Here is a 25,911-nt window from a genome sequence, read left to right as displayed (position 1 = left end):
CCTAGAAAGTCATGTACAAAGTGTGCAGTAAATAGATGACACGACAAAACAGCAGTGGCAAAGCAAAGCCAATAACAGTACATATTCATACCTTAGCCTATGTACATCATGAGACGTATAAAGTTTTAAATCCAATCCTAATTTTGTGCATAACAATACAAAAGTAACAACAGCGACGAGGGAATTATGTTTCATTTCATTCATGTGAGCTGATGAGGGTGAAATTATGCATCCACAAATTGGATGGACTGCTCAGAAGATGTACCCAAATTAGGGCAAAATGTACCTAACAATTTTATATTGCAGATTATGTTAATCGCTTTCATTATTTTTCATGCAGAATAAATTCGTAATTTTTGCAATGCGTTCTCTTCCGATATGCAATTTTCAGTTTACTTAATTAATTAGACGGAGATATGTAATTTGCAAAAGGTTCCATTGCATTTGCATAAGATGCAAATGAAATGGAACCTTTTGCTAGATTATGTTTGAACTTTGTTCGTTTCATTGTCTCTCAGTTAAGACCCCTCCAAGTCTTCAATGCATGCAAATTCTCCGGAACTCAGGAACCCTCTCTCACAACTCAGCCAGCAAGTATAAAAAGGGGGGTCAGTTGGGGCGACCCTGCATTACGCAGCAGCAGCCCGGACGAAAAACAGCTTCCTCTCTCCAGAACATCACCAAGAAGAAGAGGAGCCAACGCCGACTCCTTTGACCAGGTCGCCTATTGTGGATCTTGTTTCGTGTCGTCAACGTCACCATGTCAGGTCGTAGTGGAAAAACGAAAAAAACTCGAGTGTCCAGATCGTATCGGGCAGGTCTCCAGTTCCCGGTTGGTCGAATGCATCGTCTTTTGAGGATGGGTCACTACGCCAAGCACATCGGGGCGGGTGCCTCGGTCTACATCGCCGCAGTCATCGAGTATTTGACAGCAGAGGTCTTGGAGTTGTCAGGAAACGCGGCCCAAAGCAACAAACGGTCAAGGATCACGCCCCGACATATCCAACTGGCCATTGGGAACGACGAGGAGTTGAACAAGCTGCTGCACGGTGTGACGATCTCACAGGGAGGTGTCCTTCCTAACATCCACGCCGTCTTGCTGCCAAAGGAAAAGAAAAAAAAGCTGAAGAAAACCGTTGACACTTCGGGGGATGAATCTTCATAAATCAATGATTTTCATGCATGGGCAGAATGAATTAACTAATAATAGCCTGGCCCGAACTGCTTATTGACGACCAAACGAAACAACGGCCCTTTTAAGGGCCACCAATTCTTCCAAAGAGCAATTTATATATATAGTCTGTAAAATAAATGGTGAGATTTTTGAACATTTTTCGAACGGGCAGGTAAGTAAATTCTCAAAGCGGGTGTTGAGACGAGAACGACCATCAAGTGGCGGCTGCACATGACTCGGTGTGAGGAGAGGTGAGGGAGAGTTGAAAGTGGCCAAATCCCAGTTGTTGCTGCAGTGCCAAATTCCTCCTCACAAGGTGAATCGCTCTGGCTGGCTGGTGGATAAGCACGCATCGTCGGAGAGAGCGTACCTTATCAGAGGTGTGTCGAGAGGATGTGGCTGAGAACAGCATCCCCTTTGGCCGCCCCATTCTCTCCCCCTCGCTGAACTCCTGCCACAACCACAAATAATCTGCCAAGTCAAGGAGAGGAATTTGAATAATCGCATTCTCTTTTTTCTGCACGTATCTATACATTCAGTTTGTTGTCGCGAATTAATTTTTAATCGGGGAGAAAATGGCCCATCGTCAAGGCCCCCCATTGCCGCCAATGTGTAAGTCTTCCCTACTTAAAAATTTATTCTGTGCAGCAAAGGCTAATAAATAGATGAGGTGAATGATTAAATGATATTGATTTGCAGTAAACTTGGGCAGTTTGAGGGGTGGAGGGACAGGATCAGATATCAACACAAGAAAGAAACATTTGGGTCTCGACTTTGGTTCCATTCTGAAAGATAATGAAAAGAAAAAGTCGGAAACGGATCGAAAATTTGAAGAAATTATTAACCGCAGTGGCATGATTACAATTAATGGCAAGGTTAGTCAAAATGCTACACAATTTAGATTTTAATAATGATGGAAAATAGAGAAATACTGACAACCGACTATATAAATTACATAATTTCCAGGTTTATAAGACTGAGATTGATGAAATGGAGAATGTCAGTGAGTTGGGTCAAGGCACTTCAGGTCATGTCGTTAGAATGACGCACCGACCATCAAATTATACTGTTGCCGTTAAGGTATGTTGAAATAACTTGCAAAAAGTTATTTCATACATAATCAGATTAGCTTTGCATGTGTAACCTTGTTATTATGTAACAACTTTATGTAAAGCAAATGAGACGTTCTGGCAACCCTGATGAGAACAAACGGATCATTATGGACCTTGAAGTTGTATTACAGTCCAAATGTCCTTTCATCGTGCAATGTTGTGGATATTTTATCACTGCTTCGGATGTGTGGATTTGGTATGTTAGCACAATAGTTCCAATTCCACCCAAATCCCAACATGCTGAAAAATGAATATTTAATGTTTGTTTACTATGTATATTTCAGTATGGAAATGATGCAAACCTGCATGGATAAACTACTAAAGCGACTAAAGAAACCCATTCCAGAATCAATTTTAGGGAAAGTAGCAATGGCTACGGTGAAGGCGCTTAACTACCTTAAAGAGAACCATGGTGTTATCCACAGGTAATAGATTCATTTCCATATGTACGAATATTCATATGACAAATGATTAATATATGAATCTTACGTTGCCGTGTGTGTAGGGATGTCAAACCGTCGAATATCTTGCTTGATGAAAAGGGAAACGTAAAACTATGCGATTTTGGAATTTCCGGTCGGCTTGTTGATTCGAAAGCTAAAACCCGTTCTGCTGGTTGCACTGGATATATGGCTGTAAGAATTATTAAAATTATGTATCAATATGATTAGACTTTGTGTTTGATTTAATTAAAACACTCTTTTCTTTAGCCGGAAAGAATCGATCCCCCAGATCCATCAAACCCCAATTATGACATTCGTGCTGACGTCTGGAGCCTTGGTATCACTCTTGTTGAACTTGCTACAAGTAAATTTCCATACGGTGATTGCCACACAGATTTTGAAGTGATGACAAAAATTCTCAGAGTTGATCCTCCTAGGTTAGCTATTCAACAAACAAGGTGGTTTTCACATACAGAAATATCAAATTCAATTAATTTTCCATTTTTTTATCTAGTCTACCTTCTGATATGAATTTTTCTGAAGAATTCTGCAGTTTTGTTAACTTATGCCTTCAGGTAAAGGTTCTTATATTTATTTCCTTACGAAAATAGTGTTTTTAATAATGTTGTGCTTTTTTGTATCCTACAGAAAGATTTCAAGCAGAGACCCAAGTACAAAATATTGCTGAACCATCCCTTCATCAAACGAAGTGAGAGGAGTGCGGTAGACGTTCGCACTTGGTACAATCTTGTTGTCCCACAAAAGCATCCCGTTTCCAACTCTTTGTCATTTCAATCAAATATTGGACGTCATTCCGGCCGTATGTTGAGATCCTCTACCGCTGGGTCACCATCTCCATCTGGATCGAATACTTTCGTCACGACGCCAGGAACTCGGCCCAGTAGGTATGAAGAGTTCAGTTTACCGTCACCAAACTTGAGAACTCCGACGCCGTCGACCCCTGGGACGCCAAGCCCAAATAATTCAATCCCACCAGAGCCTCCTCCAAGGTTAATACACCTGCAAACCAATTTTTAGTTAATTATTGTTTTGTATTTAAGTAAACTATTTTTTTTCATAGACTTAGTCGTATGTCATCCGGATCTGATGGACTGAGGACGCCAACCAACAGCAGCAGCTCGAGTAGTGGAAACAACTTGACCAGTCCCAGCCCAACGTCAGTGTCCATGTCCAGTCCATCTCCTGATGGTCCCCCACCAATACGGAGGTATTTTTGTTCGCGACTATTTTTCACCCCAGAACCAACTAGAAAACGGTTTTTTGAATTTTCGTCAAATAATCCGCATTGAATTCTCATTGATCTATTTGTTGTGATGGGGTAATAAAATAGGAGTAGTGCTAATATTTCACAATTAATTCAATAGTGAAACCATAATTATGTACCATCAGCCATATTTCCGGTATTTATTTATGCTATAGAATACTAACTTGCAACAAATTGAATCTTGCTGCTCAAAATTTTCAACGTTTGCTGCTGCGGTTCGGCTTTTGTTTGAGAAAGCATGAGATTTTGTTTGTGATTTTATTATTGCTGTTGATTTTGCTTAAACTAATAATTAAAACTCTCCTAATCTGTCGCTAAATCTTGTGAATTTATAACAAAAACAATCTGTATTCCATGGCTAATCTGCCATATTTCATATTTCAGAGAACAATTGCAACAATCTTGACTTTTATTTTCCTTGCATGGATACTTCTTGGAATGACTTAAAAATGCCAATAATGCAGGTTGGTTATTGATGAAGATGACATTCACTGAAAACTATTGATACAGTACATAAATCTCATTCCTCGTCTGAATTTTGCTTATTGGTTTAGAATTGGCTTGTTTTTTTTGTTTAATTTTTTTATGTTGTTAATTTTGCAGACTGCGTGCCGTTTTACTTTGCTACAACAGCAGTTGTTGAATATAATATGGACACGGGAATTGAATTTTATTTATCTGTACATTCTCCCAATGATTTTCTGGAAATACGTCGTGAAAAAAAGCAGCATTAATTAAGAAAAATCAAACAAAAGTCTAATCTACAAAAGACAATGTCTCACTTCGCAAAAAGAAACGATGGTGGAGTCACTTGACTGATATGACGCGTAATAATAGTAATAATTACATAGTAATACAAAAAAAATCGTTGAGATGACCACTTCAGGACGTGGTTATTAATGTTTTATCTGCACCAGAATTGTATTTTGTTAAACTTATTATTTTGTTTTTAATGTCACTCGCAATTGTTTTTAATTTATGATGGTAATACTAATGATGTCAAAAGTATGTGGGCAAGTACGATCGCTCAAATAAGGATTACAGAATTTATATACTTCCTTTTTCATGATTTCCGCACTGTGTTATTCTTTGTAATCTAAAGTATTAATTGTTTAAGATAGAACTGACGGACATAACATTAACGAATTGAATTAAGCGTCCAAATCGAAAGTGTCAATTTTTATCATTGTCGAACATATAGTTTTTAAACTTCCGTCGGTCAATAGCTAAATCACGAATTATTATTAGAACCGCATATTATCAAATAATAGATGAATCCATCGCGTATGGTTAATACATATATTATATCTTGAATAGTTCAGTGTCAAATGTACAACCATTTAAAAACAAAACAAATGTATTAGTCACAACTCGTAACTATATAGGATCCTGCACTTTGAGAAATATCTATAAAAATGCTATAAGACTACCTTACCACAGTTTTGCATATCGTAATCATTTCAGTTATTTTTAAAACTGCTGATTTTACTGTAACGAGCCGCTGCGCTGGTAGCCGATAAGTGTATCAGATGCGGTGTATTGTGGTTATTGAATATTTAACGAACCCTTCATTTCCAGTTTTAATTCAAAACTCATTTTACCAGAATTGAAACTGCCAACGATTTAGTGCTTTCTGCATCGTCGCAGGACGAAATAAAAGTTAAGACAATTTTACCCTTTATTAGGAATAATAATATGTATTATAAGATTGAAACTACTTAAATAAGAAGACGATTTTCGATGTATTCCTCATATTCAATAATATTGACATGAACCACGTATTTACGCAGTATCCATCAGCGTTTAAATTCAATAATTACAATTTAGTAGGGTATCCTGTTAATTGATATGGGTTGTGAAACGTTCACGATTTGACGATTATCCTCCATTTGTTATGACCTACTTATTATTATTGTTATCATACATTACCTCGCTATATAAAGTGACATTTTGATTGATATGACGATTGGGCCAGTAAAGGTTCATGAAAATTATGACGAAATCAAATAGTATGAATGAAAGGTGGTAAAGAAGTGCTGCGAGTAATAATTATATACCAACAATTTGCTATGCCATTTGAAAATGTTTTAAAAATATCATGTTTGCTGGAATCTACAACTTGAGAAAAGTGCTCCGATGAGTTCAAATAAACAATGATAAACTATAAAAGTTCATCTTTTTATGTACCATTTTTATTTCCCATAGATCTTCAATCATGAATAAGCATTACTAATCAAAATTATTACTAAACTGCACTGGGTGCAGTACTGAATACAAAGTTTGCAAAAATAATAAAATGTTCCATCATCATCGTACCGTGAGTGAGTGATTTCTGTATTTAGCAGCACTTTCCCCCTTGACAACATGCAGATTTCGACGCTGTACACTTGCAGTCGGTGCAGGTGCACGTTCCTCCTGATTGACAAGCACATCCTTCGACTTTAGCAGGGGCGCATTTACAATTATCGCCGCAAGAGCACGTCCCACCCGTTTTGCAACCACACCCACCAGCAACAACAGATCCAACTTCAGAGCACTTACAATCCGGGCCGCAGGTACAATCTCCTCCCGACTTGCATTTGCAGGGGGTGGAACACGCACAGTTATCCCCGCAAGAACACACCCCTCCGCTTTTGCAACCGCAATCCTTGGCTGAAAAATAATGCAAACATTTAATAAGAAACCTATATGAATATTATGAATTGTGCATAAAGTGAGTCATAAATAAATATGGATCTTACCAGCTAACGGCATGTTTCTGTCAATTTTCTTTAGATCGGTTTGATTAAAATCAAGAGCTGAGGTACTTTTTGTAGGCAGCTGAAATTAAATAGAAATAATTATTCACACTTTCAAAATTACAAACATGAAAAAGATTACAAAAAATAAATCCAACTTACAGTAGTGACGAGTACGTTTTTGAATATTACACGAAGTAAAACACGCCCAGCTAAAGTTACAACAATGCAAGATTTTTGACCTCTTGTAGAATACGGATACCCAAGCTATGCAAATTGAGACAATGCGATAGGATCAACGACGTATGTAAATATCTATGTGGAGTTGATGTTGAATTGAATGTGAATTCGCAATTGAGCTCAATGCTGTACAATGCTCCTTTAAAAGTGGATGTGACGAAGGTGCCGTGTGCACCCATGTTACAATCCGCACTTGGAAGTAAGGTTTCGTCTGCAAAAACCGCCTGGAATCGAAATTTGCACACGGTTTTTGCCTCCGAGTGACCAATCAGCGACGTCGACTGGGTGTCTGTCTTAAAGGGCCGTGTGGAAGTTCTAGTTCATTCCTTGACACGACGCAGGACCGACTTTTTATTACTCACAAAGCTGCTGCTGGGTCAGAATAATAGCGTTTCAAATATGTAAACAATCTTTTACGAGTAAATAAAATGTATGCATGCATGCAATGGAAATTCAATTACTCACATATTTAATATATCTTGTACAATGTACTGTAAATTACAGTCTGTAATAAGAAGCTAGAGTTCAATATTATTTACGACACACTTACATATTCGTTCTGACTTTATAGAGTGATTTATTTGACATACATACACATCATAATCTTGGCTGGAATTTGTTGTCTGTAAATAATTCACATTTGCTTCTGTTAAACATTACAAATTGCGTCGCACATTATTATTTCGTGTATTCTTCGTCACTTTTAACGTATGCTTGGCTTCACCACAAAAATGCATCAGCCTCGCCTCTCTCCCTGGCGGTGATGTTCATGACGGTGTGACCCACGTAGTCGGGAGGAGGGGGTGCCTTGAAGTAGTACTTTCCAGGAGGATAAAGCCACAACACCCACAGCGCGGCTAGCGGGATGAGTCCAAAAGCGATGCCAAAAAGGAGGGTGTGGAAATTGAGGACTGGGCTGACCCAGAACAGCGCTCTTGAGAACAGAGAAGCGTCCACGAATTCATGTTCAGGGTTCTTCTCGTCTTCTTGTCGTAATCCTGTCACTTGGTGAACAAATCTGTGCACCAAAAATACACAAGTTATGAGACAGTACCCCGGAAAACTACCTTCATTTCGAGTTGCACACATATTTCTTGTGCGTTGTTAAATATTGTCAAAGCAGAAAACAGTTTAATTTAAAGAGAACAATTGACAACCTTTTACAGCCATGACATGGACAGAATATGAAAGATTTGTGCAAGTATTAATGAAAATGTTCTACTTTTTACGCTTCATCTACATTTACTGACATTTAGACTGCTAAATACATACAGTCAACCATTATAGCAGTACTTTTCGGGAGTGGATGTGGAGTCAAGTGATTAAAATGCAAATTAAAGATCAGCAAGTTAATAGAATATTGCAAAAAAATCCGTTCATTAGTGGAGTGCGTAATAAATACGTAGTCTTATGTTTTGAAATATTGCATTTCAGGTTATGAAACTTTATTATGTAGGTGTTATACGGATAATGATGAGGTGTGTACATCGGGTACATTAACACGCAGAGTTGTATGATTCATCTAAAAATCACAGAATTCGTTAAGTGGGGCAAGTAAAGCAAAAATAAGTAGGTAATTCACTCGGTTTTCATGCAACATTACAACAGCTATTGGGCTGACGGAAGAACAACAGATTAAACAAATACGGAAGGATTTTCTCCGTACTTGAGTATTTGCACTCCGTGTATTATCTTTCCGAAATATACACATTTGCATATCTTTCGATCGACTGAAGGAGGGCGATTTGGAAAAATCACAATGAAATTCAGACATTCTATTTATAGTGTGACAAATTGTGTCACCATAATGGTCAACAAACAACATGCATACAACTTACCGATTACCTGACTGACACAGAAACTCGTTGACCGTTTTCAAGACTTCATTTGCTTGCTAACGTTGGTCAAATTAACACATTTGATTCAGTCTAAGGATCCCATATCAAAAAATTAGAGCAAAATGGCACCTCCAGAACTCGGATCTCAAAGTGAAGACTCGGAGAGCAGCCCTTTGGAGTATATTGAACAAACGCTAAGGACCCTTGAGACAAATACGCTCGAAATTAAAAAAAGGAATGCAAAAATTATTAAAAACATTCGTCCTTGTGGTTCCACAAGTGCCACGGCTTCCCGTGGATGGAAAGGGTCGCCGATTGATGTCCCCCCTCTTATCCAATCAAGAGCATTGTTGAACGTTGATGTGGAAAAAATTCTACACGAGAGTTCCAAGCTTAAGGAGAAAATCAACGAAACGCTTCGATTGAGTGCTGAGAATAGGGCAGAAAACCAGAAATATTTAGAGGAATTAAGACAAGAAAGTCTTCAACTGTCTTTCAGTCTACCAGTCGGAAGTTCATTAAGGCCAAGTTCCTCACACAAAGGTACCAATTTATTGGATAATCATGCATAATGTGTTGGTAGTATATGTAATTTCATACATAATTTAAAAATATCCTATTATCTTTTGCAGCATTGACCCGGAACGGTAACATGGGTAATGGTGGTATATTAGGTAGCATTAAGAACGTGCTGTCCAAACTGACGCCTGGGGGAAAAGTTGGAGGAGACAAGGAGAATGTTTATAATTACGAGTTGAATACATTGCTAAATTCTCCCCCAAGTCCAGCTCAATTAATTCCTGCATCTTTTGAAGAAACTGACCACAACGCCTCTACGATGCCTCCTCCTCCTCCTTCGCCCACTATGAAACCACGAATTAAACGTTCAACAAAGGAACTACCAACGCTTAATCATCCGACACCTCGTCCACGCGTTTCTCGTTCAAAAATTCCTCCACCTCCACAGCCTCAGGCTCCAAGACCGACATTTGAGCTTCAAGATTTAAGAAACATGTGTGACAAAAGTGTGACATCGGACGAGGAGGTCACAATCGCCACACCAATTCCCAAACCTCGATCCACACTAATCCGACAGGGAAGTTCCATATCAGAATCTTCTTCAGAATTTGAATATTTTGACACACCACTAATTTTTGAAACAATGCAAATTTTGGATTCTGATGAGTCATTAATTATACCTCTTGAAACGAATGAAATTAAAACAGTTGAGACAATTAATGCTCAAAAGTCTGTCAAAAAATTTCAAAAAAATCACCAGTCCACCAAGCAAATTCCAAAGCAGTACAAACAACTACCCATCAAACCTGATATTGTGGACGAATGCATAGTACAACATGCCAACTTTCCAGTTTCACAGCAATCTGCTCAGAAACCCAAGAACAAAGTGAGACCTTCAAGTCCACCGCCACCAACTTCACTTTCCGTGATCAAATTGGCATCCGGAACACCTCTGGCTCAATGCCACTGGTCAGAAGAAGATTCGTCGATAAGTTCGACAGAGGATGAAGCAACCGAATTGCTCCTAGTTCATAACATTGCTCAACAGCCTAATGTTGAGACGAACGACTCTAAAACCTCGGCACTCCAGTTCGGCGTTCCTGTCCCAAAAATTGATGTACCAATTCGACCATGGATCGAAGAGGAACCTTCAACCAAATTCAAAATTCAGACGTCCCCCTTTCACAACATTGAAGAGTCACCTCAGCAAACCTCCCCAAAAAACATTCCAGTCTCTGCTGACATGGACCAGAAGATACAAGATGAATTCGCCTTTCTGTACGACGTAGAAAAAGCTGAAGATGACACAAATTTATCCGAGAATAAATGCATGAAAGAGGACAAATCTCAACAATCAACAAACGGCGAAATCCACAGAATTCCAGAGTGTCTCTATCAGCAAATGGTGGACATTGTGACAGAAACCATTTCTGAGACAAATCATGTCAACTTTGTAAGCACTTCAATAATATATCCCACTTTTGAGAACGTGGAGGAATGTTTGCTGTTGCTGGAGGAGTCGTCCTCCTCGACCCCAACCCAACTTCCGGAAGTACCATCAGCAGCCCCCGCTACTCTGAGCCAGTCTCCGGATGATGAGGAGGATGACGAGTCCCCACCTCCATTTGTACCACCTCCTCCTCCACCCATGCCGTCCGCAGAGGTCGACACAAGCGCTGGTGCATACTCCTCTCTTCCCGTCGTGCCCTTGGACGAGCGACGATACAGCGAAACCATATTTCACACCTTGGGAGGGACCGACTTGAAATTAAAACTTCATTTGGACGTGGCATTCTTGGAGCAGAATTTTTCTAGCATGGAACAACCTGAAAATGGTATTAATTAAGTAATTTTTAATTGATTAATTTTAAAAATAATTTTATGGCCTATTTCAGAAAATAGACGCATGAGCATTATTGGTAGCAGCAGTATCTCACAAAATATTCGGGATCCGATCATGTCTTTGAGTCCCAAGCTGAAGAAAGCCATAGGCAAGAAAAATAAAGAGTTTCGTGCTTTTAAATAGGCGATTTTATTTTTAGCAACAGATTAATACTTGATTCTTGCTACTTATGTTAGAAATCGGAGGGCGAAAATTACAAGAAAATCCCATGATACCTGAAGCAATAAAGACCTTAAATAAAGAGAAAATAGACACTGAACACGTTCAGGTGCTGTTACAAATGATTCCAAAGGATAATAATGAGGTATTTTATTTTGATTTATAGAAACTGGAAGTAATTAACGGCTTTGAGACTTAAGTCATATGTATTCTAAAATTTGCAGGAACTCAAATTTTCTAGTTTGAATGATCAGCAATGCAGCAATTTGCCAGAATGTTACAAAATCATGAAGTCTTTGGTAGAAATTCCTCGACTGAGCGATAAATTGAACGCTCTCAACTTTCTCCACAACTTTAATGACGCCATTAGTCCTATACAGCTAAAAATAACGATCTTGGAAGGAGCGATTAATTCGATTAAAAACTCTGAAAAATTTCGTATAATCTTGCAATTTGTTTTAACAGTGGTCAATCAGTTTGTTAAAAATGGGAAGGAAGTTAAAGGGTTTCAAATTCAGGTGAATTAACTCGTTTCTGTAAATCCATAATTCGAGAACTATTAAAATCTACAATAATACTTTTTTTGAATTTAAAATATTTAGAGCCTGAGTCGTTTAGCAAGGAAACGGTCATCCAAATCTGGAATGAATTTATTAAACTACATCGTAAAGCAAATATGCGACAGCATGCCGATGGCTGTGAATTTTCACGACGATTTCGAATATATTGACGATGGTAAAGTTTCATATATCAAAAGTCGTTCGCTTATTATCTAATATAATAGGAACCGGAAACGACATCAAAAAGTCTGTTTATACATAACAAATTATTTTCTTATTGGCGAAGCGTCCAAAATATCCTTGAAGGAGGTGGGAACAGTGCTGCAAGAGTTGGACGAAGGAATTCAGACTGTTCGCAAAGAAATGTTAGCTACTCAACACGATTTAAAAGACGAGATGACTGTCGTAAGTAAATGGTCCTTACTTATTTAACGTATTCTAAATTTCGATAATAAAATTATGTACATATTCCAGCTCACCAGCTTAACCGAATCATTGTCACATGTCGACAGCATTGTTCTGAAACATGAGCAAGTTCGCGAAGAATGGGGAAGGGCAGTCCAAAATTTGAAAGCATTGGTAGAATTTTTTGGCATGTTTGAGGTGAAGGGGGAGGAACTCATTGAATTTTTCCACACCATTGCTCACTTTGTCAAAGATTTTAAACATGCATTGTCCACAAATACAAAGCTATTCCCCCAAGAACCAAAGGTAATTGAAAATAAATTTACTTATTTGTTCTCCTTATTTCTGTTCGCATTGTAACTTTTAATTACAGATTTCCGAAACCACGACAAAGAAAACGCCCAAGGACAAGGACAAGGACCAGTGCAACCGTGGAAAATTTACAGCTAACTCTAATTTAAATCGTTGCATGTTGGAAGACAATGACCAACCCTCGGAAATTGTCAACGCCTTGACCAGTGCGATTGCCAGCAAGGGCTTTCCCCGGTCCCCACCAAGGCGAAGGAGTGGGAACGAAGAGATGACGGCAGGCAACCTGGCCCAAAGAAAAAGGAACAGGAAGTCACAGAGTTTTGTAATTCAGGACAATCGCGAACGATAATATAGTAAATATTTAATTTTGGGATGTATACTTGCTAATTCTGTAATTATCTCAAATACATATAAGTATGAAAAATAAATGAGGTTTGATAGAAAATGCACTTGATTATAAAACGTTATTTATTTCCAATATAACTTAAATAAATACTTGAATAATTATTGTTTATTAAAAACCGATAAAATCTAATGTTTCTTAAGATTGCACCGACGGACACCCTGAAAAAGAATCGTGTTAGATGCATGAAAATGATTCGCATCACAACGCATTTCATGTTATGCCATACAATTTTTCCAGAATGTATTCTTTTTCTTCTTATCCTCCTGTGTCCACTTGAGCATTTTCACGCCTTCGTCAATATCCGACCTTTTTCATAAATTTCAAGTATAAATTATCAATCCTTAAGAATGTACAATACAATAATATGTACATAAGTAAATAAGTACGTGTATCCGACCTCAGTTTAGCATTTTCCGATTTCAGTGTCTCAATGACCAAACGTAATTTCGTGTTCTGTTGTTTCAGTTGTGCTCTTAGTCGATTGTTCTGCAGAATTGAGTATTTTAATATAAAATGTGCTGAGGGCCAAATGATGAATTGTGGATTTATTAATTACCTCATTTTTGAATTGGTCCAGCGATTCACGGAATTCCTTATTTTGAAAAATGAGTTGCTCGACGTCGCTATTCATCTCTTTGTTCTTCTGAATCAATAATTTTAGCTGCAGCTCCAAACTTGCATTTTCATCTTGAAGTTTCTGATTTTCCTATGAAAATATTCAATTAATACAATTTGCAATATGTAATGTTGCTGCATATTATAGTTTGCTTAGGAAAATTTTTTGCAAATCTTTACTTTGATGATAGTCTCGTTTTGAACTTCAATATGATTGGTAATGTTCGTAATGACGGTTAACAGTTTATGAATCTCTTTAAGTTCTCCAGAATCACCACAGCATTTTTCAAACTTCTCGGAAACTGATGACCGCGACATTGTTCTCAAGACGGAATAAACAAAAAATTATATGTTCTGTCTTGGCAAGGATGGTGAATGATACGAACGGTTGACAATTTGTCGTGACTGCCAGGAAATAAATCTTTCATGTATTCATAATACTAATAAAACATTGATTTGACTTGTGACTAAACTATAACGTATTATTTCGTTTTTATCAGACGACTAACGTAATCGGTCATCCACTCGATTGTTTGTGGCAGTTGGATAATATTTATTTATGCTCCATTCTCATCCGGAAGTAATGCTTCCTACCTACCTACATATGTTATTTCATGCAAAACTCGTATTGACGAAATAACAAACCAAATATCACCTTACAAAGTTTATTTTAGTAAAACGTAAAAAAGTCTTCATTGTTTAAAATTTTAAATATTATTATGCATTACATAAAGCTAAATCTATCATTTTCAAGTAGTAAAGTGCTGAAAATTAATTAAGCTATTTTTTAGTCGAAATCCAGGAGAGAAATCTGCACGTCAGACAAGGACACTTCTTGGACTTTTCTCTCTTGAGGGCGTCGATGGTTGCGGAAAGTTGTGCGTTTTTCTCCTCCAGATTCGTCTTGAACGTTTCGAGGACAGTTTTCCCCTGGGCGACGGTGTCCTTCAGCTCTTCGATCTCCTGCAGCAGAAGTTCGCACTGTTGAAAATCCTTTCTGCAGTTGGTGCTCATCAAATTCAGAGCTTGACGCAACCGTTTGTTCTCCTCCCGCAACTGTTTACACTCATCGAGAAGAACAATATAATCCTGTGCAAAAAATATTTGTGAAAATAAATAAGCTGTAAAAGCTATATAAGGAACAAAATATGGGAAATATATGTACGAGTATGTGCAACCGGAATAATTTTTACCTGCTTGATGTGATCGTATTGCGATTGCAAATTGTCAAACCCTTGAAGAAGCTTATCTAATTTTTGGGAATCTGTGAGACGCGAAAAGTTATGTGTCATCATAGATCCTGTCATTGTGGAAAGGGCGAGCGTAAGAAAGAATGAAATGAGTAAGAACAAAATGAAGTCAGAGGTGGTTTTATTTATAGCGTGGGCATTTATACCAGGAAATGTTTGAATTTTAAGCTGGATAAGAATTTTATTTGAAATGGTTACCTATTGACACGGTTTAATTTTTGTATTTGAGTAATAAGATACGTAGAATGCGACGAAAACAGTTCTTGGATCTGAATCTGATCTGAATCTATGTACAAACCTGGTACTGGTGAAAGTAAACCCGGAAGACGACTTATATGTGCCATTCGGGAAATATTTGTGTTTGTCACATACAAAATAATATTTGTTGCTCTGATGACCAACTTATCAAATGACTTGTAGACATTACTTTATGAGCAATCGTACTCCATATTTTATTTTGTCGTATGCGCGTACTTAGATACATACTTAACTGCCTCAACTACAAATCTACATACCCGATTTGCATACGGCATCGTTGACTTGCAAATTTTAATCTCGATTCAGAATTTCAAAATTTGAAATGCCTTCCATCAACCCACCCACTTGGAGAGGTGTTTCCACGAATCGGGAGCAATCAACCATTCATCATCTTGCCCAAGAACTTCGACGTCTGGAGCAATCCACTCTTGTAATTAGAGAAAACTTGGATAACCAGCGTAATAACACCAATTACCACATCACCAACAATCCAGAAACTATCGTCGATGTCAGCGTCCAATCTGGAAACGAAAATACTTTCGATAATGGAATAATTTCAAGTGATCTCCAATCCCTTGAAGAAAGAGGAGTCGAATTACAACAGAGGATTCGAAACGTCTTGAAATCAAACGCAGAAATTAAGCATGAAATGAGGCAATATTTCTGTGAGAGTGAATCCTGGAATCTGCAATTTATTGAGGAATCCAAGATGTTGGATATGGAACTGATGGAACTAAATAAAGTGATCACTCCAGAAATTATTGTGGAGCCCATACCTGAACAAAGCAAGCTCAGCATTGTAACAAATAAAACAAAGTATTGGTGTAACGTTCTTGGTAAGTACGGTTTGAAGTCATTCATTACATCATGTATACATACATGATTGGTACAAAATATTTATTTTTTAGGAGCCACTGGAAAAAACTGCATGGCCAGCTTGAAAAGAAAATTGGAAGCCAATTTCCTAGATATGCCGGAGAATTTGAATCGTGATTTATTATACTACTCTGTTCTGCATTACTTGTAATATGCACGTATACATATATGTTTAAAGTCGTTATTGATACATTGATCAGCTTTCTGCTTACACAATATTATTGTCAATCGTATCATCTTATTACCAATATGTAGATAATGTTGAATGTTGATAATTGATGGTTTTGTTAATACCGATAAATATCAGATTATCATATTAAATAAAAATACCAATGCTAAATTGATTCCCTCTGCATGCATGAAATTTATACGTACATACATACTTATCCTTAAATGTTCCACGCATTGACAGAAGTAGCATCATAAGAATTTGTGTATATATGACACGATTAATCGCATTTCTGAGCCACAATAATACTATTTTGCACTTAAATTGTACGTCTTACAGTAAATAAGTGCATGCATGATTGATACTAAAAATTTACCACCACTTCCTTTCGTGATATTTGTGGTTAGTTCTCTTTTCCTAGTTTATTCAAGATATTAGTATGTTAAAGTTGATTATGGTAGCATGGATGTTTTCTAATGGAAACTTGTCAGATTAAAAAATAGCGAGGTTTGGAACAATGGAGATTTAAACAAAGTGAAAGTACTAAAGTACAAATGGAGAAAGTAGACGCGGTCCCGGGTAACGCCCCGGGAACAAGTGCCAGTTCCAATGCTTTAGAAATTACAGTAGCACCACCCTCAACTCCGCACCCATCCCCAGTTCCACGACCACGAAGAGAACAAAGTGCGAAGGACTCGAGATGCTGCTTTCACTTTGCAAAATTTGAAACATTCATTTACATCGTGGGAGTATTTGGGATTGTAAGCTTGGTCCAAAATATTTGTAAAATATTATTACTCAAAAATCCTATCCAATTATGCAAAATGTATTTTTGGATATTTTAGGTAATGGGAATTGCAAAAATTGTTGTGATTGCGCTCCATATTTCAAAACTTTACGATCACTACGAAGGTAATGCTCGACAGATGAAAATATTTTCCTTTTGCTTAAATACAAACAATTTTGCTCAACCACGTGACCAGATAGTGCGACCTACTACATGTGTGGAATTGGCATATTTCTGTCCGCCATAGTTGTGGCTTGGGAAGTCCCCCTGTTATATTTCGTTCGTACCGTAAGTGAGAAGTCATCAGTTTAACAGTTTATGTAACATGGAATTTATCTGTAATAAATAACAACGGTTTAGAGAAAGCTAGTGGGACTTCAGCAATATATGTTTGCCATGATGCTTCATTTTCTGGGGTCATGTATCCTTGCCGTAGTCACTGGCGCTTATTATCAAAGGGATGGCCTTTTTTTGTCAATGTCCTTCATCGCCGACATCATCAGGGTATGTATTATGTGAAATTATGATATGTGCACATATTTATGATTCGTCAGGGTACTTGATGGTAATAATGTTTTATTGTTTATCAAGGTTCCACCTCAAATGCTGTTTGTCCACAAATTTATCAAAGCAGAAAAATTGAACGAAGACTCTCACTTTGTCGCGGCGTACTATAAAAAGTTCTAGGTAGTGCACATCGCTGTACAATTGCGTAAAATATTGAGTTCGTTAGTTTGGTTTTATATTTGAATTAAAATATATTGAAAATATACTAACACATGCTCGCACGTACAGTACGTACATAAGTGCATGATTTTGGTTTATGCACATAATCATGCTCACATCATTTCTCACAAAGCACTAAAATGTTTACATCGTTCTAAACAATACGTGCTACGTAGCAGTCTCATATTCCCAACTCCCGAGTAGATTCCTAATATAAGCATCGATTAGTGATTTCCACCTCTAGTAATAAATTCCGATCGATTTTTAATAGCTGGCTGTGCAGCGATGAGAAAGTGAGACGACTAGCATTAGTCACAAACTACACAAGATGAAGCTACAATTTTACTAAGCTATAAGCTTGCGCCAAGGTCATGGAGGATGCTAAATATTAAATGCTAAAGCATAAACAGGATCAGAGTGTGAATCCATCAATAATAAGTTGACTGTCGATTTGTCTCGCTTTGCTGTTATGTTAATTACTCACTCTCAGGTTTGTAAATAAACTCATCATCACCAAGCAAAGCATGATAATGAGGTGGGATAATAATGACTCGGGGGAGGAAATGAGGCATATTAACTCGGAATGATTTTCACTTATTCTTTGGAACATTAGGTAAAACCATGCTCAGATTTAATCAAGTGTTAACGGGAGTGTTGAGTCGAATTTACTGTGCTTTGTGATGTGGTGTTGACGCAAGGAATTAACCATTGTTCGATTTACTTGGTTCCGTAACAAATTCATACATACATACACTAAAATTAAATGCAGCAAAGTGTGGATACATGGACGGTATTATTCTGCGCAATAATGTTCATTCTGATCAGGCTAAGAAGATGACCTGAAATGTGCTATCTACATATTCCCCAATCCGCCAACCTGGATTACTTTCCTGTGCAGATACCCCCGATTTTGCTAAATAAAATCCGCTCCCACTTGTGCCAATCTTATCTCCGTTGTTGATACGGCCACACCAATGCAACCATCAGCAATATTATCATCAACATCAACTCAATTACCTTCGTCGTCGTCGATAATGAGCATCAGAGGTAGCTCACAACCCGTCACCCATTTTAACCCTGATATGTATGTACATATGTAAAGGTGATGGTGGTGATCTTTTTGTTTGGTAATTATATTTGGTCGTGCATCATTCACACCAACGCCAGTTATCTGCATTTACAAAGGATGAATGAGTCAGAGCACTTTTGTCGTTTGTAAAAATTTTATTTTGTTTCTTTAAAGACTTGCAAAGACCACGAGTCTTGCTTTGAATGCAAATTGGGTTTAATTACCAAGTGAAAGTCAAACAAACTCATTATTTAGTGCTGGCTTTAAAGTAATATAGCTCACGTACGACGGCAAAATGGGACTGTTTGACTGCGTGAGTGATAACAGTGGCAAGTACCCTGTCAAAGCCCAGCACAGGCATCAAGCTCCGCTAGAAAGGGGCATGTCAGGCCGAAGGTCAGTCTCCTCAAGGAAATTTACTCAATTTCAAAATTGCTATGTCTATTTTGATTTGTAATTCTTTAAATAAAATGTCCAAAGGTCGATGGGAATTTTTGCATCCAACGCCAGTCTCAAAGGAAAGGACACCAATTTTTGGAGACATCGGCTCTTGTGCTTCCTGTACAAGGGAGAGGGCCGAGAAGGTAAAAGCTAAGTGTTTGGGTTGTATTTGGTCCACGATGATTTGATGCTTTATTTATTTTATGTTAAAAAATAAAATTGTAGATGTGGGAAGCCTTCACATGCCACTAAAACAGATGGGTTACACTACAATTGGAGATTTTATTAGAGACATTCCAGCCGAAGTTTACGAACCCTACAAAGCTCAGTGTATGTGTGTTTTATGTATTGGCATTGTATTTAAAATATACAATGAACATTGAAATTAATTATTCTCGTAGTAAATCCTGACACTACTTTGCGGAAAGATTATAAAGTGATTTGGGAGCGAGACGGTATTGCAGAGCCAGGTCAGCCAGGAGAAGTAAATAAAATTTAACTGGATTTATGCAACTCTTTTTATCTGGCAGGTATAATAAAATGGGAAGGCTCCATTGAGGGTCAGCGATGTATGGGGTTGCAACTTGTAAGTACCACGTGCGTATTATGTAATTCCAGAAAATATGTACAAGACTTAATAATTTTGATTCAACTTAAATTAGGACCGGAAAAAAGCTGTCCCCTTTGGAATTGTCGACGGCAAGGGCTTGTTTTATTGTAAACCTGGTCATCGTGCTTTGGTGTCAGGTATTGCGTAAAATGAAATTTTATTGTGGTAAAATTACAGTAGACATATATACTTAAATATTTAATTTTTCTCAATTTGCATTCCAGTCGATGAGGTTTTTGCTTACAAAGCATTTCTCAGGCAATTCATAGGTCTGCCTCCAAGGAAGGATTCCATGCCACTCAATCTTCTTCCAGGACGGTCTGCAGTTAGAGGTACGCACTACGCAGCCGAATTTTCATAATAAACATGCTAAGCATTCATCATTTTCTGTCTAATAAGTTGCTTTACAAGGGTTTTTGTTATTTTGTTAAAATCAAAGTGGCCGTAGCAAAACGGTACAAGCCAGGAGATCGGGTTCATTTGCCAACTGAAGGCAAATGGGCTACCATACTTTGGACAGGTCGCATTGATGATGAGTGGGTGGTGGATCTCGTATATGTAAGTGACGAGTTGTTTTTTGCAAATATGCAGAATGAATATTTGCATACGCATGATAAGCTGGGTCGCGAGAATTATAATCATGCATTATTATATCAGTTGTTTGTCTCACATATAATGTAACCCAAGGATAAATTTACTGTTGACTGTGCATACATACCCACGTTATCTCAGAATTTCTGCATTTGAAATGTGGGGAAGAGCAAAATGATTAAGACGGCAAAAATCTATGTTTCAGGACCCAGAAAAACCTACAAGTGGTAAAATTGTTTCCCCAGATGAACCTTATATGAGTAGGTCACTGTCAATGGCTGAATTTATTGATGAGCTCGGTCCTAAAGATGAGAAATCAGGAAGTCAGTCGCGTAGCCAAAGTAGTCCAACCCCTCCACGACATGTGCCCCCACCACCTCCGACAACACCACCCCCCAAATCACCAGATTTAGAGGATGAAGTTTTTATTGCATTAAAAGAAAAAGTAGTCGTATCACCGGGTAAAACAGGGACCCCAAAAAGACCTCCACCACAACAACAATCTGACGATGATCATGATAATTCGGGATCAGAGAGCCAACTTTCCGAGGGTGATGATGATGAGGAGGATTCTGCCACCGAAGAAAGTGACCACAGTGAATCGGATCACGCACATTCCGAACATGCAATTGAACTAGCGAGGAGAGATGAGGATTCTCGTTCTGAGACTGACGAGGAAGATGAGACTCATTTGCATAGGGCTCACAGTGAACCAGGGCAAGATCTCTACAAATTGGAATCTAAGCAAAAAGCAGAGGTACAAAAAGGATTAGAACAATTAGAACAGGCTCCATTGAAATCAAAACCAACCCACAAACCAATGTTCAATTTGGCTTCACTTGGTCGCAAGAAAAAAACAAAAGAAAAGACAGAACCAAAGGTTCAAGTCGTCGCACCAGTTTTGCAAATTCATACATCACCCAAACGAGAATTTGGATTTTTCTCCAAGAACAAGTCCAAAAGCAAACAAATCGTTGAACCAGAAAGTGTAATAAAAAGGTTGGGCAGTTCAGAAAGTCAAAGCAAAAATAGTCCAGCTGATGAGCCATCGTTCATGAGAAAGGACAGAAGTCCAAGCCCTGTTCATCGGAGACCTGATAAAGTCCGGCTGTCTAGTGACGATCACCACCGCGAACTTCCTGTTGATGTTCCATCGACGGTTATTAAGTCGCCTAAAAGGTCTGTGACAGAGACCATGAATGAAACGTTGGTCAGACCCAGTGCCAATCAGACACAATTGAATCTAGCATCACCACAAAGAAAAAATGATGTTGCACCAACGTCAAGCAATGTTCAACCCACCCGGAAACACAGCTCTGATTCATTTGAAGAAAGCAGCGAGGAGGAGTCCGTTCAAACCAACGGGAACAACAAAGAAGACGTCCCTGTTTCCTTGCCCTTAGTCAAGAATAAGTTTTCTGAACAACGACAAGGGTCAGACCAAGATTCAGACACAACGCCTCCATATTCACCTGCAATTAAGGTATCCAAATTATTACAACTAGAATTACAACTTGAGCAAATGTTTTAAACATGAATTTTGCATGAAAATAGGATGTTGGATTCAAGTTTAGTAAACCAGCAACGAAGGAAAATAAGAGTCCATTTCGATCGTTTGGAGGCATTTTTTCCAAACAAGCGAAGCCACTTCCTCCAAAAGATTACACCACTCATCCTAAGCCTCCAGTGAGAAATGAGTCTTTAGAACAACAGGACAATCCTGCTGACACGGATTCTATAAGTCATGCAAGCGAAGATTCGAGACAAGACCAGGTACGTACACACATGCATTCATAGATTTTAGGTTGACAATGATATTATGTATTTCTACATACCTATGCATGTAAATATATCTTGTCGAATTGTTATAAACTATCGCATGAAAAACAGGTTGGAAGGAAATTGAGTAACGAAAATGGACAGAGCAGTTTCTTTCGTAGAAAACCTAAAAGACAATCTAACATTGAGCCAACGCCGATGCCAACTGCGACCACAAATGATGTAACTAATAATCCAAGTGATGAATTATCTTCAACTGAGCAAATGGGGGATCAAGAGTTCCTAGTTCTAGATTCACTGGAGGTGAAGGTACTTATCTACAATCACTTTAGACATAAACTAAACTTATCATAATTGGCCTGACCAATTTCATATTTCATAGCATGATGACCAACAACCTCCTTGGAATAGTCCACCACCTCAATCCACACCCGATGCCAACACCCCGAAAAGAAAAGGCAGCAAAGGAAAAACCTTTAGCTTTGGGTTTTCTTCTTCCAAAAAACAAAAGCCAACGACTACACACGATGATATCACAAAAGACTCATCTTTCGAGGTTCTATTGACGAATTTTTACATTTTATTCCATGAAAATCGTAGTGTTACTTGATCTTTACTTTACAATATACAGGGTGCAGAAATGGTAGCAGTGATCGAGGACACTCCGCGTTACCCTACAGAACCAAAATCTAAACCCAAGAGCTCCCTGAGAGATAGTTTCACAAGAACTTTCTCTTTCACAAAATCCAAGGGATCATCAATGGAGAGACGAGATAGTTTGGGGGACAGACTAGAGAGACGTCCTGACTCCTTGTACATTGATAACAATGAAGCCCTTGGTGCCACAAATATATCTCGGCCAAAGTCAAAATCAGCCTCCGTTTTGGTGGATATCCAGCCATGGAATGATCGAAGAGGTTATAAATCAGAAATTCATGACATATATGATTCACAGGACGAATCCCCACATAGCCCAGGCTCACCAAGGTCTGTGCCAGCCTTACAGCCAAAACAACCAGATCCAACAATTCCAAAACATAGAATATTTACGACACCAATTGGATTGTTTGGATTTGGACACAAGTCAAATGATGAGACAACTCAGAAGCCGAAAAAGGTAGACTATGTTTAAACTAGGTATAATTATTTGGGCCACAATTTTTATCCGTATTTTTTTCTGTGCAATTAGAAAACATCGTTCAAAGAGAGCAAACTACCAAAACCAATAAGGTTGTCGACTTCCAATGAGAGTCGGGACGTTCCATCGCCAGTAATAACAGTGAAACCAACCACCTTGCCAAAACCAGTTTCACGACCAACTCCTCCATCTCAACCTCCCCCACCAATTCCAACTTCCGATGAACCCCTCACTCCATCTTCTCATAACTTGAAATCTGCCATGAAACAAAGAAAAGAAATTGGTAGCACATCTTGACATTAATTTATGATTTATTGTTGACTTGTGTATTTCCTCTTTTAGACGCCATTCCTAAAGGAGTGAAAATCGGGGATCGTGTTATTTGGTACAACGGAGCCACGCGAACGCCAATTCCAGGATTTGTAAAGAAGTTGTATAAAGATGGGACCGATAAGTATACCGCAGTGGTAAAATTTGTAAGTTTCTCGTTAACGCATACATATATTAGCACACAAATTGTAATAATTTGGGGATTTGAACACTTCGCATAACTAATCATGTAGGACCGAGTCTTGACATCTGAACCTTTGACACTGGCGAGAGAAGGCGATGACTATGTGATCACAGTGGAAGAATTGATTACACCCGAAATACTAGGGCTGCCTTTATCCCCCTCAGCCGACTCTCCAAAACAACAGCAGAATTTCCAAGAGCCCGTTGTTGCCCATCCCCAATCCGTAGATCCAATAGAAATTAACCAGGAGCCATCAGCTATCGATGAAGAATGTAAGTCTCCCACAGTAAGGTTTGTTCCAAGCCCAGACCCTCCCGTGACACCAGTCCCCGAGATCAACATTGAGCTGGCAAGTCCAGTATCACCGTCCGGAGACGAAGATGCTGACAGAATTCCTCCTCCCTTCCAAGAAGAAGAGGTTGAAGTTGCATGTGGTAAGTTTGTGCATACAGAGGTGTCAAGAAATTTCGCAATTTGTAAATACATGAGTATAAATTATTCAGGTGTACGTCGTGGAATCCCATCCAGAGATAGAACCTGTTGTGTTGAGACAATCCTATTTGCCATGTTTTATGCCACCAACACTTTCGACACGAGTTTGTTATACGGCAGTAGTTTCGAACAGGACAAAATGGCTCGGGATATTAGAATCCTGTTGAGGGATGGCATTGTCCATCCGTTAAGGCAATCAGGTTATTGTGAATGGGTTGCAGTTCGACAACTGAAGGAGTTGCTTCAAAACGCCAGCCCTGACTTTAACTCGATAAACAGTGGTAAGTTTTGTGCTTGATTTATTATTATTATCTTGTGTGATTTATATACTGAAATGTTAATATTTATTATTCATGATGAATTGTAGACGCAGAGGTTATGACACTCGTTTTGTTCGACCGTGCCTTGAAGGTGGGAAAATTCATCAGCTATTCGAACGGTATGACAGACTATATGCATCAACTGGTACTGGATCCTAGAGACCTCTGCAAAAGTGGCACCGTGCAACAGCTTTTGGAAAACAGCTTGACAATTATGGAAAGCTCCAAATTTAAAACGCCTCCAAGTCCAGCCCTTATTATAGAAATTCCACGCAATTCAGATAAACTGGTACATTATGAAGCCGTCATTCCGAATTTGACTATTAATGTGTCCCAGTTTTTGGAAAATGGTGAGTTTATGCCCCCACTGAGCCGTAGCTTTATCTAACCGAATTTGTTATATATGTATAGGGCCACGACTATGCATTTGTGGGATGGTTGCAACGTACGAGTGTTTGCAATGTACACATAAATCCAGTGACAAAGCCTTAGTCTACTGCGACAACTGTGCATCTCTTTCTGACCAAATTCATTTCCAACTTGCCCACGATTCTTCTTTGGTCGAAATCATTCAAACTGCCTATTCAATGGACTTGGTGGCCGTTATTTGCGTGAAAGCTGGTCATTACACTTCATTCGTCAAGTGTGGTCTAGAGAGAGCATCTCCCTGGTTGTTTTATGACGCTGCTGAAATTGACAACCCAAAAGTAACACATCTTTGATTATCACCATCAAATACGATTACATTTGTGGGTGATTTCCTTTATTTGCTATGCTCTTATCTCAATTTAGGTTTCACTGGAGCAAAATTTGGGGATGTGGATCGATAGGCTGGAGAAATACCCAGGAAAATACAATGAGGCGTTTGTACATCCCCTACTGAACCATTTTTTGTCGAATATTCATATTTGCATTTACAAGCCCAGAGAAAAGAGTTCATTGGTCTAGTTATTTCTCATTCGTCTGATGAAAAATAATCGGGTCATTTGTACACAGTTGTTATTTATTATTACACTACACAAGCTGTACTATTTTTATTATGAGTACAAGTTATGTTTTTTGTCGATTCACTTCTTTGTATTTCTACATGCTTTATAATTTGATAACGATATATGCACATAAATATAATACGAATAAAACACACATGTTCTTATTGGCTGAATTTTGCATACGCAATTTAAT

At 38.3% G+C, this 25,911-nt stretch overlaps 8 protein-coding genes and 1 long non-coding RNA gene across 11 annotated transcripts; 6 read left to right on the top strand and 3 right to left on the bottom strand.

Moving 5' to 3' along the window:
* Window positions 1–617: 617 nt before the first annotated feature.
* LOC110847804 (histone H2A, sperm) lies at window positions 618–1,272 on the top strand. Its single transcript, XM_022094810.2, has one exon. The coding sequence runs from the start codon at window positions 761–763 to the stop codon at window positions 1,163–1,165; it is 405 nt and encodes a 134-aa protein (XP_021950502.1). The 5' UTR covers window positions 618–760; the 3' UTR covers window positions 1,166–1,272.
* Window positions 1,273–1,414: 142 nt separating this feature from the next.
* Window positions 1,415–6,183, top strand: LOC110847803 (dual specificity mitogen-activated protein kinase kinase 7). 2 transcript variants are annotated; one of them, XR_002547695.2, is made up of 12 exons: window positions 1,415–1,786; window positions 1,874–2,049; window positions 2,141–2,254; window positions 2,349–2,482; window positions 2,571–2,711; window positions 2,792–2,921; window positions 2,997–3,166; window positions 3,244–3,304; window positions 3,378–3,739; window positions 3,811–3,957; window positions 4,399–4,478; window positions 4,618–6,183. XR_002547695.2 is itself a non-coding variant. In XM_022094809.2 (11 exons), exons 1-11 carry the CDS (start codon window positions 1,750–1,752, stop codon window positions 4,655–4,657), a joined length of 1,512 nt encoding a protein of 503 aa, XP_021950501.1. In that variant the 5' UTR covers window positions 1,417–1,749; the 3' UTR covers window positions 4,658–6,183. The 2 variants fall into 2 exon arrangements, 1 of the variants encoding a protein (XP_021950501.1); XM_022094809.2 differs by lacking the exon at window positions 4,399–4,478 and having other exon boundaries at window positions 1,417–1,786.
* A 1-nt stretch (window position 6,184) lies between these two features.
* Window positions 6,185–8,164, bottom strand: LOC110847805. Of its 2 annotated transcripts, none has more exons than XR_004834519.1 (4): window positions 8,150–8,164; window positions 6,915–8,010; window positions 6,756–6,834; window positions 6,185–6,666 (listed from the first exon to the last, which is right to left on the bottom strand). It is a non-coding gene; the product is annotated as an uncharacterized LOC110847805 (long non-coding RNA). The 2 variants fall into 2 exon arrangements; XR_002547696.2 differs by lacking the exon at window positions 8,150–8,164 and having other exon boundaries at window positions 6,915–7,361; window positions 7,458–7,472.
* LOC110846777 lies at window positions 8,000–13,137 on the top strand. The gene is made up of 9 exons (XM_022093617.2): window positions 8,000–9,373; window positions 9,463–11,184; window positions 11,245–11,340; window positions 11,429–11,556; window positions 11,636–11,929; window positions 12,014–12,146; window positions 12,258–12,376; window positions 12,446–12,682; window positions 12,750–13,137. The coding sequence occupies exons 1-9, from the start codon at window positions 8,953–8,955 to the stop codon at window positions 13,035–13,037; spliced, it is 3,438 nt and encodes a 1,145-aa protein (XP_021949309.1). The 5' UTR covers window positions 8,000–8,952; the 3' UTR covers window positions 13,038–13,137.
* Window position 13,138: 1 nt separating this feature from the next.
* On the bottom strand, window positions 13,139–14,153 carry LOC110846565. Its single transcript, XM_022093362.2, has 5 exons — window positions 13,890–14,153; window positions 13,651–13,800; window positions 13,492–13,580; window positions 13,321–13,400; window positions 13,139–13,252 (listed from the first exon to the last, which is right to left on the bottom strand). Exons 1-5 carry the CDS (start codon window positions 14,025–14,027, stop codon window positions 13,230–13,232), a joined length of 480 nt encoding a protein of 159 aa, XP_021949054.1. The 5' UTR covers window positions 14,028–14,153; the 3' UTR covers window positions 13,139–13,229.
* Window positions 14,154–14,358: 205 nt separating this feature from the next.
* On the bottom strand, window positions 14,359–15,082 carry LOC110845388. The gene is made up of 2 exons (XM_022091778.2): window positions 14,903–15,082; window positions 14,359–14,798 (listed from the first exon to the last, which is right to left on the bottom strand). The coding sequence occupies exons 1-2, from the start codon at window positions 15,014–15,016 to the stop codon at window positions 14,490–14,492; spliced, it is 423 nt and encodes a 140-aa protein (XP_021947470.1). The 5' UTR covers window positions 15,017–15,082; the 3' UTR covers window positions 14,359–14,489.
* Window positions 15,083–15,143: 61 nt separating this feature from the next.
* Window positions 15,144–16,437, top strand: LOC110845387. Its single transcript, XM_035850491.1, has 2 exons — window positions 15,144–16,053; window positions 16,126–16,437. Exons 1-2 carry the CDS (start codon window positions 15,540–15,542, stop codon window positions 16,242–16,244), a joined length of 633 nt encoding a protein of 210 aa, XP_035706384.1. The 5' UTR covers window positions 15,144–15,539; the 3' UTR covers window positions 16,245–16,437.
* A 42-nt stretch (window positions 16,438–16,479) lies between these two features.
* LOC110845386 lies at window positions 16,480–17,841 on the top strand. Its single transcript, XM_022091775.2, has 5 exons — window positions 16,480–17,023; window positions 17,108–17,174; window positions 17,246–17,337; window positions 17,410–17,553; window positions 17,641–17,841. Exons 1-5 carry the CDS (start codon window positions 16,817–16,819, stop codon window positions 17,734–17,736), a joined length of 606 nt encoding a protein of 201 aa, XP_021947467.1. The 5' UTR covers window positions 16,480–16,816; the 3' UTR covers window positions 17,737–17,841.
* Window positions 17,842–18,448: 607 nt separating this feature from the next.
* On the top strand, window positions 18,449–25,891 carry LOC110845385 (proteoglycan 4). The gene is made up of 20 exons (XM_022091774.2): window positions 18,449–19,240; window positions 19,325–19,428; window positions 19,511–19,615; window positions 19,687–19,755; window positions 19,816–19,871; window positions 19,948–20,032; window positions 20,120–20,227; window positions 20,335–20,453; window positions 20,692–21,969; window positions 22,041–22,259; window positions 22,377–22,574; window positions 22,648–22,821; window positions 22,897–23,382; window positions 23,455–23,686; window positions 23,746–23,879; window positions 23,967–24,351; window positions 24,421–24,690; window positions 24,777–25,079; window positions 25,141–25,436; window positions 25,522–25,891. The coding sequence occupies exons 1-20, from the start codon at window positions 19,140–19,142 to the stop codon at window positions 25,675–25,677; spliced, it is 4,878 nt and encodes a 1,625-aa protein (XP_021947466.1). The 5' UTR covers window positions 18,449–19,139; the 3' UTR covers window positions 25,678–25,891.
* The last annotated feature ends 20 nt before the right edge of the window (window positions 25,892–25,911 follow it).

Source organism: Folsomia candida, unplaced genomic scaffold, assembly GCF_002217175.1.
Source record: "Folsomia candida strain VU population unplaced genomic scaffold, ASM221717v1 Fcan01_Sc003, whole genome shotgun sequence".
Lineage (NCBI taxonomy): Eukaryota > Metazoa > Arthropoda > Collembola > Entomobryomorpha > Isotomidae > Folsomia > Folsomia candida.
This window is presented reverse-complemented; position numbering and strand designations above follow the sequence as displayed.